The 16,255-nt window shown below is 39.6% G+C and overlaps 1 protein-coding gene across 3 annotated transcripts in view; it reads right to left on the bottom strand.

Annotated features, from left to right (window-relative positions):
* The window catches only part of ST7L (suppression of tumorigenicity 7 like), a 140,850-nt gene that overhangs the window by 69,330 nt on the left and 55,265 nt on the right, over window positions 1-16,255 (bottom strand). For 2 of the 3 annotated variants that reach the window (XM_054711425.1, XM_054711426.1), the window contains exon 14: window positions 14,385-14,524. In XM_054711425.1, coding sequence (XP_054567400.1) covers window positions 14,385-14,524 — 140 coding nt within the window. Of the gene's footprint in view, window positions 1-13,534; window positions 13,767-14,384; window positions 14,525-16,255 lie in introns of those variants that run through there. The other variant, XM_054711427.1, reaches the window with a different exon arrangement.

Raw genomic sequence — 16,255 nt, forward strand, 5'->3', positions numbered from 1 at the left:
AGGTCTGACTCATGACCGCTCACTGCCTCATTTCTTTTCCTCCCTGTAGCAGAGAGTAATTTCTTCTCCTTTCTCTCGCCTCCCTCAGCAAAAACACCAACCGCTATGTCCTTGCCAAATTCTCAGGCCCACTCCGGACATCGGCTTAATACAAGAGAGATTATTAGGATTTTCCCCCTCTGCTTTTCTGAGGTTTTATTTAAATGCCCTCAGTGGTCATAGGGCAGAAGCCCAAGTGAGGACACCGGGGAGAGTATGTTTCTCACCCCTGAGAGGCTCCTGCAGCCCAATTACAGCACCAGAGAACAATGTGATGCATTCCTGGGCAAGTCGGTGGGACCCTGGGCGCCTGGGCCTTGTGGAGAGAGGTGCCAGACACAGAGCTCTCCGTAAGCAATCCTGCAGAGCCGCCCCCTGGGTGCAGAGATGAAATACGGGAGAGCTTCACATTACACAGAGACCGATAGCTCACACCTGGTTATTGATGGCCTTGGTGGAGGCCTCTGCCCCCACCTCCACTTAGGAGCTGCCTGCTACTACGGGGGTTGGGCATCTTTGAAGCAATGTTGGAAAACAAGAGATGCTTCCTTTTCACGATTTGCCCTCCGAGTCTGCACACAACCATGAGGATACACATACATATGAGGTGCACCTATACGGGCATACATATACATATATGACCATACACATAGCTTCTCTTATTCTAGTCATCCTCCCCTTCCCCAGCAGCAAAAAATAAAAAAGCAACTAGATTTCAATCAAATTCTTCAAAATTCATACCAACAGCAGAGGTTCAGCTATAACCAAAGAATATTAAAAAGTTACATGCAGGCAGCTGTTTGGTTTGGGGACCAGTTGTCACCTGGGGGTGGGAGGAGAAGGAGCCAGAAAGGAACGGACAATGGACAATTAGCACCCACGTGAGGGGTCTGAGACGTCTCAGGGCTGATTCATGCTGGAAATAGTACAGTTCATGCTCTGTATGCTGTGGATGGTGAGGTAGTCTCCGACTGCTCATGCCCTATTGTTCGTAACTCTTGTTAGGTTAGAAGCAGGATAGCTTTGGGCTCCAGAGATGATCGCTCCAAGAGAGTTATTGGAGAGGAGCAAGCAGTGGCTCTACTAGAGCAAATATGTCACAGTTACTGCACTGAACTGAGCTTCCCCAGAAGATAGGATTCTCTTTGGGTGGTTGTCAGGTTTCAGGATCTAGCCAGTGGGGTCTCAGTAATATCCTATCCCTGCCTCCAAAGGGATAGAAGAGAGGGAGCATATATAAGCACATTTTCCCACTTCCCTTTCATGAGGATCTCTAAGCATCTTTGTGGCTATTCCTCATTTACTTAAGATGTTTTAGTCATCCTGGATTTGAGAAAGCAAGGTAAGCATCCCCCTGCACCCTTGGGCCTCTAACTGAACTATCTTGGCTTCAAATTTGCCTTTGCTCATTTCCATTCTGCCTGAGTCTATGGATGGAGCAGCAGGCCACACAGTTCCCTTTATTTGACCAAAAGGAACTGAAATCTGGTGACTTTATTTCAATACCACCAGCCCCTATAAACAGGCCTGACCAAACAGAAAGGCTAAACTGAGTGAAGAAAAAAGGAATACAGTTTAATCCACAGCTGTTCTACTTGACAACCTTTTCAAGGTAGGGCTTCCCCAAGAATAAATGTGGTACTCGCCCTGGCCAGTGTGGTTCAGTTGTTTGGGTGTCATCTGGTATATCAAAAGGTTGCTGCTTTGATTCCCAGTCAAGGCACATACCCAGGTTGCGGGCTCAATTCCTGGTGGGAGGCATGCAGGAGGCAACCAATGGCTGTTTCGTGCTCATACCGATGTTTTTCTCTCTCTCCCTCTCCTTTCCTCTCTAAGGTAATCAATAAAAAAATATTTTTAAAATGTGATACTCATAAAAAACATTTTTATGTACAAAATGCTTTAGCACATACATAATTCTCACACAACCTTGTGAGGTAGAAGTTACATTCACTGTACAGGTACCATTCAGAGAGACTTGGTGATTTCTCCAAGGTGACGTTGGATATTGAGTGACTCAGCCAGAAGTCAAACCTAGAGCTTTTGACTTCAAATCCTGTGTGCTCCTCAAAGATTGAGGATGCCTCGGGCTGGAGGCACCAGAGTCCCAGCCCCTTCAGAACAAATGGGTACAAATATTCTAGGAGGGTACATCTGAGCAGAACTGACAGAAGAAACAGCCTAGGCCTTCTCTAACCTCATCAATGATCCCCCTTTTGCCATTTCTACCCCATGATCACTAGACTAAGCGCTCCACATTTAGTCAACTCTGGCTCTTAGTTCTTTCTATTCCTTTTCACTTCAGATTAACACTTAAAAATTTGTTTTAGTTTTATCTAGTTCTTTTAAAGTGATGCTGAATGTAAAGAAAAGCCATAGGCTTTGGGCTTTTAAAGTATGTATTAGAATTTCCTTTGAGACTTCACTCTTTTTAAATGCTGTCAACCATTGGGCTAGGAAAGTAAAACAGGGAATGACAGTGCTAAAAAGCTATCCTATCCCGGGCTAGATGCCACTCCCGGCCTAGTAAAGGTCCTGGGACCTTTAGCCCAGACAGGTAATTTATCTACACCAAGGCAAGCAATATCTACCCTGCAGAGAAACCCCTGAAGATGAGGCAGACAACAGATTTTCACTTGATCAAAAACTTTTGCAGCTCAACCCTTCCTCTCACGCTCCTTCAAAATCTGGACTTCTGTTTAGGTCCAACACCATGACACAAAGCAGCTCCAAGAGACGATGTGTGCAAGAGGAACCCTTTCCTGTTCAACCCCGGATTGCATTTTGTTAGAGACAGCATAAGCCCTCACCCTACCTATCCCACTCCTGCACCCCAACTGTGAAGCAGGAGGGAAAGCTGCAGGAACACAGTGCTCATCAATCACCGACCTGGGATGCTACAGCTTCTTGCCCTGGCCCCCCTTGGAGCTAGAGGGAGGCGGCATGAAAACAGTCTACCTATAGGCAGGATTTCTCCCAGAGCAAACCTTATTTTTTGGTCCATCGATCTTGGCTCTCACTGCTCTCTCTGCTTTCCACCCCCACTGCCTCCGCATGTGGGCTCAGAAGTCATCATCTAAAGAATTCCATTGCTCACCTCCTGCATAGCAGCACAGCCCCATGAGGCCACACACCAGATGGAGGGGATAAAAGTACGAGGTCATGGCTTCTAGCAAGAGGCTTTTTCTTAAACTAACCCTGACTCCTGGAAGAGAGGCAGAGCAGGAGAGTGTCGGGTGAGCTGCTGACGACAGCCGCTTCATAGGTCATGTGTAAAAAGGAAGGAAAGAGCTAACTTGTCTTTCAGTGGAAATTTCCCCACTCCCACCTCAGACCTACTCCTGGCTTCACATCTGCTTCCAGAAGGTGTCTGAGTAGAATACAGAGAATGTCAAACCAAAGGGTTAAATCCTTCCCAACTGTAGGGACCTCTCCAGCAGGCTGCCACACACATGCTGAGGTGGAGGCCAAGCCTGTTTCTCCAGGAATGTAGCTATGAGGGAAAGGGAAGGGGAAAGGGTACGGAAAGTGGACTAAAGCTCAGGGGAACCTGAAAAGGTTGTCAGTAGGACTTCAAAATGCTTGTGTATAATAAACAACGACAACGGGATAGAGGAGGAGCATCAGTTCCAGAATCATCATGCTGTCAGGTGGCAGTGTACAGAAGCAATAATTATAAAGAAACAGTTTAAGTAACTGACTGAAAAGTCTCAGAATATAGGTATCAGGAGAATGAGCCTAATCAGGGTTTCTAGAAGAGGTGGCTTCTGAGTTGGATTTTTAAAAGATAAGGTATGGACAGGTTGAGGGCAGTCAGAGAGACACATTCTAAATAGAAGGAACTGGTTTATGCTGAAACTTAGAAGCAAGAATGTGCAAGCAATATATAAGGAATTTCAAGCAAGTACATATTATATACACTGGGGAATACAGAGAAATTAGAATGCTGAGATCAGGACTTAAATAATGTGAGGTGACTGCATGTGCCTAGACTGTCAATGGTTCAGTCCCCTACAGAGACACACAGCATCTTGATCTATGTCAGTAAACACCAGGGCACCTGTGGGAACGCACAGATGAGTCCATTTGTTACACATACAGGGACTAACGGAGAGCTAACCTGTAAAGCCCAACAAAATGTGAAGTATCATTAACTACAGCCCACTATCATTTGAGATTCTGGGCTAAATAGATATCAAATATCCTATCCAGAACTGTGATGCATTAATGTAGGTTTACAAGCCCAGAACCTGGCATAAATCAAGCCCAACTCTTAAGAAATTGAAATATAAAAAAGGAATAATTTAATACAGAAAATACACGCTTCTTTCCCTTACTCCCAGCCTTACAACATGACAGGTCTCCTATGCCCCAGGCACACTGGACTTTTGTGGCTGGCCGACTCATCTGACTTGAGGCCAGTGACTGTGAGGAGGGCTCTGAAAGAACTTTAGGGACTAAAAACCAGTTCCCTAATCAGAGGGAGACAGTTCCCGTGCACTATACAGGCTGCTAGAGCAGCAGCTAAAGACAAGACAAATTCCAATTTCATGACTTTCAATTAGGTCCCTGGCTTCTTGCATTTGTTGAAGATAAAGCAGAGCTATTTATTAGGTGTCTGCCACATTTCCTAACTGAACTTCCCTAACCTCTGAGGACAAAAACCACCAGGGCAACCTGTTCTTTCACAGCCCTTTCCTGGTGCCACTTTCAGAAACAGAATATTGGGATGTATATTTTATATTTATAAATATTAAACAAGCCATAGGTGAGTAATAGCCTACGTTTCTGCTTTACTTAACTGGCACACTTTGGTACTGGAAGGGAGGCAGCCACTTAACAGCAATAGCATTTGTTGGTATCATCTTAGTTTTTTCCTCCTTTCCTAGGCAGATTATAAAAGGTGATTTCTGAAACCCTTCACAATAGAAAAGCTCAAGGGTTTACATTCAACTGTGACACGACTGAATTCATGAAGAAGCATGTTTCAGGTTGCACTATAATTTCCCTATGTAACATAAACCCATGGAATCTGACATAAGCTGATTGCTCATGCTGTTATTTTATTTACATTTCTGAATGGAAGGGATTTCAATACTCATAAAATATCTAACTGACTTATTATTTTTCATCTGTTCTCCCAGAGCAGCTATTATAAAATAGGCATAGAGACAGAAGGCTCAACTTGTATGACTGGTTAAGTAAGCAACCAGGGAAAAGTTACTGCTCAAAAGCAATTTTTAAAAAATTCAATAAGGAGCTTGCAGCCAAACAAGAGATATGGTTATTCTCAATGCCATCGGAAAGATAAACGTTAAGTAACTGCATTCGTGATCTCTGTCCAACTGAGTCCTATGGGAGTAGGTGGTAGCTTCACAGGAACTCAGGGGCCCAGAGTTACTCAAGTCTTCCTCTAGAGACTAGTACCAGCAGACACAATCTAGTGTGAATGGGACACAGGTGAATGGGGAGAGTGAGATTCTCCTTACAACCCAGAAATATAAATGTGCCTTTATGGCGTTCCCCCTATAAAAAGGGAGAAATGTCCAGGATGCAGAATTGATCAGCAAAATTCAGCTTGTAAGAGAGGGACAAGGAGCCTTATTTTAGTGTCTTAATCCAATAGCCTTTCATTATTTCTTAAAATTAACATGATTTGTGCCTATTTTCAGAATCAGTGACTACAGGACGAATCTTTGACATTAGCAGTGGGCTCTGGGAAATTCTGAGTGGTTCATTCCCATTCTCTCCCCTCAGGGCCAAGTAATTGTAGTCTTAACTTTTGCTAGCCCATCCTGCTCACAATGACGTCACATTGCTTCATTTTCTAAACCAGGATGGCCCTTGGCCCTTATTAACCATGAGAAGATATAAAAGAGAAAGTTGAAGATGTATGAGTATGGAGATTTTTACCTTATGGCAGCTACTGTGTGAATCTGAGGCAAGACCTTTCTTATTTAAATTTTGAATTGTGGAGTGTTTAATTTTTGATAAATTCTGAAATTTAGATAAATATAATGAATACCAGTTTACAAAAAACATGAGCTTTGCCAGTTAGGTGTAAAGATGAAAGTCCTCTTAAAAATATATAAAAATAAAGAGACCTTTTTCTATCTCCTTTTATTTGACTGAAAGGAATTCTAACCAAATAAATTCTTCTAAAAGGAAAAGTCTTCATGAGTCTAAATTGACTTTTTGGGTCACCAAATCTTGTGTGAGGCACGTGAAAATAATTCATTGGTTACTTAAACTCAAATGAATAAATATGCAAAGATGAACTAATCTATTGTTGTGGTAGTAGCCTCTGTTTTATACTGATACATCTCCTGCCTCCCTCAGACCTCCTACCACTAGACTATCAGTTACTTGTGAACCAGGATTGTATTTTGTACTTCGCAAAGGTGCACAATAATGATCTGTTCATTGAATCAATAAATGAACAAACAAATTCATTAGTATTAACATCTAAATATAATGAATTAAAATGTCAGAATAATGGTTACCATATTACAGGATGTTCTAAAACAATAGTTAACATTTTTCAATGCTGAGGCTCTTGAAAAACTAAATTTTAAAAACAAATTAAAATAAGCTCTATTGGAGTCCTCCATTCAATAAGCCAATACTGAAAGAAGAATTTTTTCAGGGTATCCAGGATGAACTAGTTCTAGTGCAGTTGTTTTAAAAGGAGGTATTACCAATAGCTAAAGTACACAAAGAGCAAATTAATAAGAGAAGTCTACAAAGTTATGGTTTAGTTGAATTGGAGTCCCTGGGCTCCCTATAAGGGCTAAATCCCAAAGGGATCAGAGTCAAGTAAATAAAAAATCCAGCTGAATTTTATCAGAGGGCAAAGTTTCAATTCTGAGTACCCCAGCAACCCAGGAGGAATTATGTGTAAGATTAGTAAAGTGCCTTCATCCACACCCCAGTCAGAGAACATTCTTCTATCTCGCTGTAACTGCAGGGAAAACAGCAGTGTATTTGCCTGCCAACAATAGTTGCAGCTATTCTCTAGATGGGAGCCTACCAACACTGAGAGATTAAAATTTAATTGTAAAGCTGCTGCTACCTGGGGGTAAAAGCTTGAACTCTGGCTTCAGAAATAAATTGGGACTCCAGCATATTGAATAGATGAAAACAATAGCTAGCGTGTCACTAACCGAGTGTGAGAATATGCTCCCTTCCTAAATTCTTCCCCAGACGCCTCCGCCTCCTCCTCCGTGTATCATATGGTAATGTGCAAGAGTGCTCAATGGGAACACAGCCCTTTGCTACACTTTGAACAGTACATACACTTTTTGTTTCCAGAATGCCTGAAATTAAAGGATAAGGTCAGAGAGTGGTTATGTGTGGTCTGAATTTCCCTGAATATCAGTTCTCTTAATTTTGTTGAGCATCATCTGAAGCCCAAATAATTTATTTTCTTGAAGTTGGCTGTCAAGATGGGCCTAAGGCAATCTTAATGTTATTACAGAACTAAGAGAGGTAATTTAATTTCCCCTCAAATTCAGATAGAATGCCATTAACACCCAATCTTTTATTGAGGCCTTATCAGAATTAAGGAACACACCCAAGTTTACCACCTATTGGTATAACTACTAGCTACTGAAAATTCCCAATTTAGCAAAAAAAGCCCAAGTTATGATATTTTAAACCAAAAGGTTTACGAATTCTGTTCAGTTAACATCCCCCATGATCCTTCCCAAACTAATACTTTGATTTTAAAAGAAGAGTGATATATATTTCTACTTGATATTAAAACTTTTTTGACCATTTCAGAGAGTTAATCAAATTCTCTCTGAATCATTACAAACCGATGCCTATTGCTTCTTTAGCAATTACTGTACATTTTTGACAGGAGGGTGGCATTCTCTATGTATGTGACATAATTGACCAAACAGTTCTTTAAGTGGCTTGCTAGCAAGAACAAGAATGAAATGAGAAGGAATCAGTTTGAAAGACAGAAAAGCAAATGTGCATTCTTTAAAGCATCCGAGTTCATCAAATGGCCTTATATTATGAAGAGTTTGTAGGCAGCTTATTTGTCTATTTATGTCTCTGCCTCTGCAGTGAGCATTTTTGCACCCTGAGTGCCTTTCTACTTTCTGACAACCCAGTTCAGCCTCTTCATTGAAAACTCTTCTCCACATTAATCTCCAATAGGAAGACTTACTTCTCTAGCAAAACCATCTTGCTATCTCCACTCCATCATTCTGTATCCCCATTACTATATTTGTTTTAAAAGTTATTCTTTTGTACTTGTTAAGTTGTGAAGTGACATATTATTGAAACCAAGCATATATACCATGACTAAAGGGCTATCTATTGTGTGATTTCAAGCAAATCCCTTAACTTTAATGACTCAGACTTCCCTATAACATTGCAAGATCACAATGTGTCCTCCAATGGCTCTGGTAAGAGTAAATGAGAATATAAGTATACCTCTTTAAGAAAAAGATAATAGCTAACTGAAGTCCAAATTATTCTTGGTTTGGAATTAAAATACATTAAGTAGTCATACTAATGTAGTTCTTTTGAGCATTAGAAATTTGATTGGTTGGGGAAGGAGCTAAATTCCATTCAAGGAAAAAGTTAAAAACTGTCCTTCAAGGTTATAATTTTTTTCTGTATCTCATTATTCTCTCCGTTTAGAAGACTATACCGAGTCTCCAAAAAAACAAAGATGTTTTCTAAAACAAAAATCAGTAGGTTTCCTAATGTGATTCTAATATCACTAGTGTCATGGACTTGGAATGAGCGATTTACATCAGAATCTAAGCACAGCTCTTCTAAAAATGGCTATGCAGTCCATTTGCCCACATGCTAATGATTAAGCAATAAATGTATTAGTAGCAGTTACTACAGGATATCCTACATTTTGGCACTGAGACTTTTACTTCCAGGGGAAAAGATAATTAAATATACTGTCAAATAAATTCAGGGAGAGCTTTTGTGAACATCATACTTAACAGGCACATGTTAACAAGGTAAGAGGGTGCTTTCCACAAACTTCAAACCTGAATTAAACTCTGAGGAAGGGATATAGACTTGCATTGAAAAGTTCATTGTCCTACCTTTTATTCTTTTTTTTTCCTTTGAAATAAGAGTTCATATTTAGAAAATTTGGATAAAGAAGAACATGAGTGATTTCACAAATTTCTCACTCTGGAGTGAAAACAATGAGAAGGAAGCATGAGAAATAATACCCTTAGAGAAAATAGAGAACATTTTTTCTCTTGCTACAGATGTCAGTTAATAAATAAAATCAAAAGTGGAGCCGAAACCGGTTTGGCTCAGTGGATAGAGCGTCGGTCTGCGGACTGAAAGGTCCCAGGTTCGATTCCGGTCAAGGGCATGTACATTGGTTGCGGGCACATCCCCGGTGGGGGGTGTGCAGGAGGCAGCTGGTCAATGTATCTCTCTCATCGATGTTTCTAGCTCTCTATCCCTCTCCCTTTCTCTCTGTGAAGTCAATAAAATATATATTTAAAAAAAAAAAAGTGGAATATACCAGACTGCCCAAATAAAGACTTCAGTGGCACTAACAATAGAACAAAAATTAAGATTCTGACCTGTCACACAATAGATTCATTTTGTTATCAGGATGGTCTTTGGGAAATCCCTCAGATATATTGCTGTAGAAACAGCATGGCTATAGAACAATATTTTACAGGGCTATAGGCTTGGTAACAATTCAAGATATTTAAAAAACTATATCAGTTCTTATGAACTAAAGAAGTTTCATAGCTTTGAAAAATAATCAATTTTCAAACAAAGTGAAGAAACTTATCTTCACTTGTCAGTTTAATTTCTGCATGTGGCCCTATGTATTTAATAAAGAAAAATACAACTATCATGTTTTAATATTAATAAATGAAGGCAGATGGAGAATATAAAAATGTTTTTTTATATTTCATGTCACTTCTTATGACAATTGAAAATTAAGAACCTTTAAAAATAGTATTTATTTTTTTCTACAAGTATATATCAACAAATAGTTATAATTTTCTATCAAGTTCCCTAGTTATGAGGACAATCTTTGCCCTGGAAAAATGATGAGAATAGTGAACAAACCTCAAACATTTTGATCACTATGTAGTAAAAGATATTTTGGCATTTACAACTGCTTATTATTTTTTAAAATGTAATTTTGGGAGAAAAATGTTAATTATTTTGGGGCAGAGGCTGAAGAAATCCCAGTGAGACATTCTGTAGAGAGGTCTTTCGTTAGTGTAACATCTGACCTTCTATATCTTTGGAAATCATGCAACTTGGCTAATGTACTCCTTAAAGAATTAATCAAGTAGATTGTTAGGCCCTAGTTACAGTGGAGCCAGCCAATTATGAGTTGCTCAGAAATTCATCACTGGCAGGTCCAACCACATTTTCCCACATAAAGATTAGTAGAAATATGTGGAGACAGGGTCCATTCCCACCCTAGCACAGTGTTCAGTGGAACAAATTTCAACAACGTTTTCCCTTAGCAGAAACAATTTATTTGGGAACTTTCTTGATTCCTGTCTTTACTCATAACACCTTTCCCCCGCCACCCCCACAACATTGAAAAGGCTGCCCTATTTAGTTAAAACTAAACCAGGGATTTTTATATTCAACCACACTTCTGAATTTAGAGCACCAAAGTCACATGCCACAAGCCTGAATTCATCACTATTATTGAAATCCCCAAAGACCAACACTATCTTTTCACTGCTGTGATAACCGCCCTCCCAAGGCTTGCTGAGAAGAAAGCTTTGCATGCAACAGAGAAATGAAAGGGCCAGAGTAGGTGAAGATTGGTTCTCTAAGGAGAGGACAGTGCTGATCTTACACAAAGAAGCTCCTTTCAGATAAGCAGAATCAGATTCCAGTCCACTTGTTTGCTGGCTACCCTTACTTTGAACTCTCATATTTAACCCAGCAGGCTTCAAAGCAGGTGAGAAAATGACCTACCACTTAAAAGCAATTTTTTCTTTTTCAGGAATTCTGGCCTTGGAGAATATCAGCTCTAATATCAGCACATTCCACATCTCCAGGGATTTAAGCAATTTTTTTCATTGCTCTATGTCTAATGTCAAATTAAGTTTTATCTCAGCCAGGAAAAAAAAAAAATCAGAAAAAAAAAGTCCTAACTTACTGAAAATGAGGTCTTATTCCACATTACTTTATTCTACCATACAAAAGGAGAAAGGGAACTAAAATCACAAACCATGTCAGTGGTTCCCTTCCATTTATCAAAATCTGATGTGCAGTATAGATCATTAAAAATCATTGTTCCCTAGTGTCTTGCTTTGAGAAAAAGCAATTTTTGTTAACAAATACATTTTAACAAATTCAAACTGAATTTACTCTAGCATGTGCGCTAATACAAAAAGATATTAGAAGAGGAAGAGACAATGGTGACAACTAAGGAAATTTACTTAAATTGCTTTGCCTTACTAAACAGAAAAGCAGTATGTTTCAAAGAAAATTCTTCATTCCTTTCTACTATATCTGACTTAATTGAAAATCCTAACAAAGGCATTTGGAAGACTTACCAATAGGTTCTGTTCCATGAGACGTTTGCCATGGCTAGAAGTTGAAACCTTTCTCCACTTTCTGTGGTCCACATATACAGAAGTATAGTACTAACAATATTGTTTACATGTTTACACCACCATTTACACTGTGGGAAATGCATTTTGAGTTTACACTTAGTACATAGCTCCCCCAAATGTGAAAGGGGTAGGGTCTACTGATATAGCTGTGCTTTGGTAATGATGATGACAATGACAGTGGCGACAACAGCTAACACTCACCTAGTTTTTACTATGGGCAGACATGGTTCTAAACACTTGACATGTTTTAAACACATTTAACCCTCACACACACAAAAGACCTTGTGAGGTAGTACTACTCTCACTTGACAGTGATGGGGAGAAAAGATTAAGTAAAGTACTCGACGTTGCATAGCCAATTAAGAGTCAGGGTCAGAATCAAAGAAAAGCAGCCTGGTTCCAGAGCCTCTGCTCATTACCACTCAGCAATGCTGCCCCTTCTACCATGAAAAGGTGGTACTAACCAGGTGTTCTAAAATCTTCTTTTGGGGGTAAAGTCGAGCAGGGCTTCTCGTTTTAATATGCATATAGGTGGCCTGGGGATCTTGTTACAATGCTGATTCAGGCAGTCTGGAGTGGTGCCTGAGATTCTGCAATTCTAACAAGTTCCTGGGTCACCAATGGTGATGCTCCCAGTGCAGAGAACAAACTTTATTAAGTGGTGAAGATATAAGATGTGAGCCTCTTATTCCCTTGCTGGCTGGCTGGCTGGCTATAAGAGTCACTTATAGGTTATGTCTATACGCTGGAGACGTTCCATACCACAATCATTTTCCATTTATTCTTAAATGGAACCTGCCCTTGGAACTACTGCATACCGAATATTGGTTTGCAGGTAATTTCAGTAAATACTTAGCTTTTAGGAATTTAAAACATATATATGAAAACCACAGAGATTGGTTGTAAAAGTTTGCTGTCGGGCACATTTTTAACACTATATATCACCAACTATACAAATATCAGAAGATAGAAAATAAATGCCTGTTCATTGTTCATCAACCAGAATCACAGTAAATTAATATCTTTTGGCCTAAAAAAGGAGCTTCCACTTTAAAATCCTAATAATTCATTCTCAGACTCTGCTAGAAGAGTGCCAAGGAGCTTGTGCTATGCAATCTTCAAGGCCCTTCTGGTGCATCCGTGATCTCAGTAAGGCAGACACTGCCTACCAATACCAATGGAAGAGCTGATGGCGAGTACACTCCACATTAATTTTAGCCAGTGCCTCATGGAAGTACACCACTAACATCTGCCACATCTCTACTACAGACTCTACATCTCCCTCCTCACTCTAGTTCACCTCCTTCCCACTGCCCCGAGACAAACCCAGTATTGAAGTAGCTCTCCCATTGCTTGCCTATGATCTCAAATGCAGAGCTGCATTTTTTTCCAGTTGCTAAATGGATGGGATTCCCTTTCTAGGCCATTTTTTCCATGCCGGATTACACAGTAAGGTCATTTCAGTTTGAGATGCACTCACTCAATCAGCACCACTGCAAACAACAGAGTTATGGTATAATCACTAAGCTTCCTTTTTACACTAAAAGAAAAGAGGATAGTCAGCTTCCAACCCAAATATCTATAATCCCTGAACAACAGAGAAAGTCATTCTTCTTGAAGCTTGACCCAAAATCAAGTGTGGTCTCAGACTCCTAGGCCTACAGCCAGTGGCAACTTAACACATTATACAGTTGACCTTCAGGGAAAAAGGGAAACCAGTGCTCTTACTACTGGTGCCAGAAGAAAACCAACTAATCTTTAAGGCACAGAACAAACTATTCTTATGGCAGAAAAAGAAATTGTGAGGAAACAGGGAGTTGGAATGGAGGTATTTAGATAAAAATATTGAAATCACATTACCAAGTAAGAGCTAGTGTTTCTATGGTTCTCAGTGCTCTTCTATTTGGGAATAAAGGAACAGTCATTTCTTTTTAGGTTTGAACTCTTATTACCTGGTAAAAATGCAAAGATGTACAAGAAAGACACATTTTTTTAAAAGGCTTAGAAACTTAACAAGAATTCTCTTTGGTAATTTTACTTTGAGCCAGTGATAGTAATTTTAAGTTTATGTAGAAGAGTAAATAACATGGGAGACCCTCTGTAGAATCAGTCCTCAAGTACTTTCTGGACCTGGATAAGGAAATGGGGAAGTAGTTCAAAACCAAAGGGTAAAAATGAAAATAAAAGTCTACACATGGTTCTACACTCCAGGGCGGGGAAGGTCAATATGCAGATACTCTAACAGGGAGAAGCTCTGAGTGAAGAGGCACATCTGTACCCAGTGCGAATGTCCTAACTGATTACTTACTTAGTCTCCATTTTAGTCGCACTCTTGAATTGAAAGTTCAGCAAATACTTAGGACTAATAATTTCATTTAAATAGAAAAATCAAATGGCTTGTTTATAAAATAGGGATTATTTTTAAATGCCAAGAAAATGCATTTAAAATAATTGGATTATTCTTTAGCTAGTAATAAGTGCTATGTTTACCACCAAACGTGATCCACAAAAACCAACTTTATAATGTTATGCCATTGTTTTCTTCAAACTTTTAAGCAATAAAAATATAGCTCAAATCACCGAAAATGTATGTTTGACATATTTATGGCATCAAGTTTACAAATCAATTCCTGTAATTTACTATAACAAGTATCATCCACCACACAACTGGTTTAGCACAAACACATTAGAGATGGTTTCTTGTGTGTTTTACAAGTGCTCTACACAAGTCCTTGAGATCATACTTACAGCTTTAGCAAAAACACCCATGATTTCAGGAAACTGGTGTGTGAGAAGAGCTATCATTGCTGTAGAAGAACACAGTCCTGCTGTGAAATAGATGAAAAAAGGAAGCTCCTTCTTTGGGTAAACAGATACTTGATGAAAGGCTGCAAGGGAGAAAAGGTAGAAGTAGGTTTTATTTAAGAATACAGTGTAAGCCAGTTTTAATATTTTCAAACAAAATCTATTTTCTAAAACTAAGAAGAAAATTAATTTAAAAAAAAAAAAAAGAACAAGAAGTCTCTGGCTAAGCAAGGTAGAAAAAAGTTATCCATTATTTATTCCAGTATCCACAGGGTATCCACACAGCCAGAGAACTGCGCTGGCCACTGGGAATAGGATGGCATCGTGGGAAAGAGCACTAATTGTAAAGTCATGCTGAGGTGGTTTTGAAAAAGAGCTTTGTCACTTATTAGCTGTGTGATCTTGAATAAGTTGCTAAACCCTCTATTAGTTGCTAAGGAGTTGTTATGATGAACATTCTAAGCCCTTAATAAATGTGAGTTATTATAATTCTTGCTCTTTGGGAACTCAGAGGGGAGTATAGAGACCGAGAGATAGACATATGGTTGGAGATTTTCCAAAACCATGAATTATTTATTTTACCCAGTTATTCTATACTAGAGGCCCAGTGCACGAATTCATGCAAGGGTGGGGTCCCTCCGCCTGGCTGGTGATCAGGCCCATCTGGCCGGTGGCCGGGGAGGGCTCCAGGGCATGTCTGGCCCCGTCTTGCCCAGTCCCCATTGGCTGGACCCCAGCAGCAAGCTAACCTACTGGTCGGAGCATCTGCCCCCTGGTGGTCAGTGCACATCATAGCGACTGGTCGGTCAACCGCTGGGTCGGACACTTAGCATATTAGGCTTTTATATAGGCTTTTATATAGAGAGATGTGGCATCTCATTGAGCAGTATAAAAATTGAATTAGAATACCAAAGCCCAAGGATTCTAGACATAAGTGAAATCCCGTGTCTTATTTTACTACATTCAAACATTTACTCAGATATTATTTTTCTAATAATTGGGTACAGTAGGTTCTCGGGTTACACTGGAAATCCATTCCTACGGTGCGATGTAACGCGATTTTCACCGTAAGTTGGAACCCACCTACATAAGCACCTACATCACTCACATGGAGCACATACACAGCAGTAATGAAGTAAAACAGTAAAAAAAGTTTAAAAGAAAGGTAACAATTCCTGACCTTTACTTGTGGTAAATAAATAATAAAAAACATAAAGCACATATGTACATACATCAAAATGATGGAACTTTTTTTTTTAATTTCTTTATTAAGATGTTACATATGTGTCCTTATTCCAATATCCCCCATCCCCCCTCACTCATGCCCCCATCCCCCTGTTGTCTGTGTCCACTGGTTAGGCTTATATGCATGCATACAGGTCCTTTGGTTGATCCTCCCTCTTACCCCCACCCTCCCCTACCTTCCCTCTGAGGTTTGATGGTCTGATTGATGTTTCTCTGTCTCTGGATCTATTTTTGTTCATCAGTTTATGTTGTTCATTATATTCCATAAATGAGTGAGATCATGTGATATTTATCCTTCTCTGACTGGCTTATTTCACTTAGCATAATGCTCTCCAGTTCCATCTATGCTGTTGCAGATGGTAAGAACTCCTTCTTTTTTACCGCAGAGTAGGAACTTTTTTTTTTTATAAATAAATGGGAGATGGCGATGTAACCACGAAACGACATACATCAAGTCCAACGTAACCCAAGGACTGCCTATATTTCATTACCAATGGTATTCAAGTACTTATGTTTTATTTGAAATTTGAAAATACTTGTATAACAATGCTAAGATGAGCCTATGACAA

Source organism: Eptesicus fuscus, chromosome 22 (assembly GCF_027574615.1).
Source record: "Eptesicus fuscus isolate TK198812 chromosome 22, DD_ASM_mEF_20220401, whole genome shotgun sequence".
NCBI lineage: Eukaryota > Metazoa > Chordata > Mammalia > Chiroptera > Vespertilionidae > Eptesicus > Eptesicus fuscus.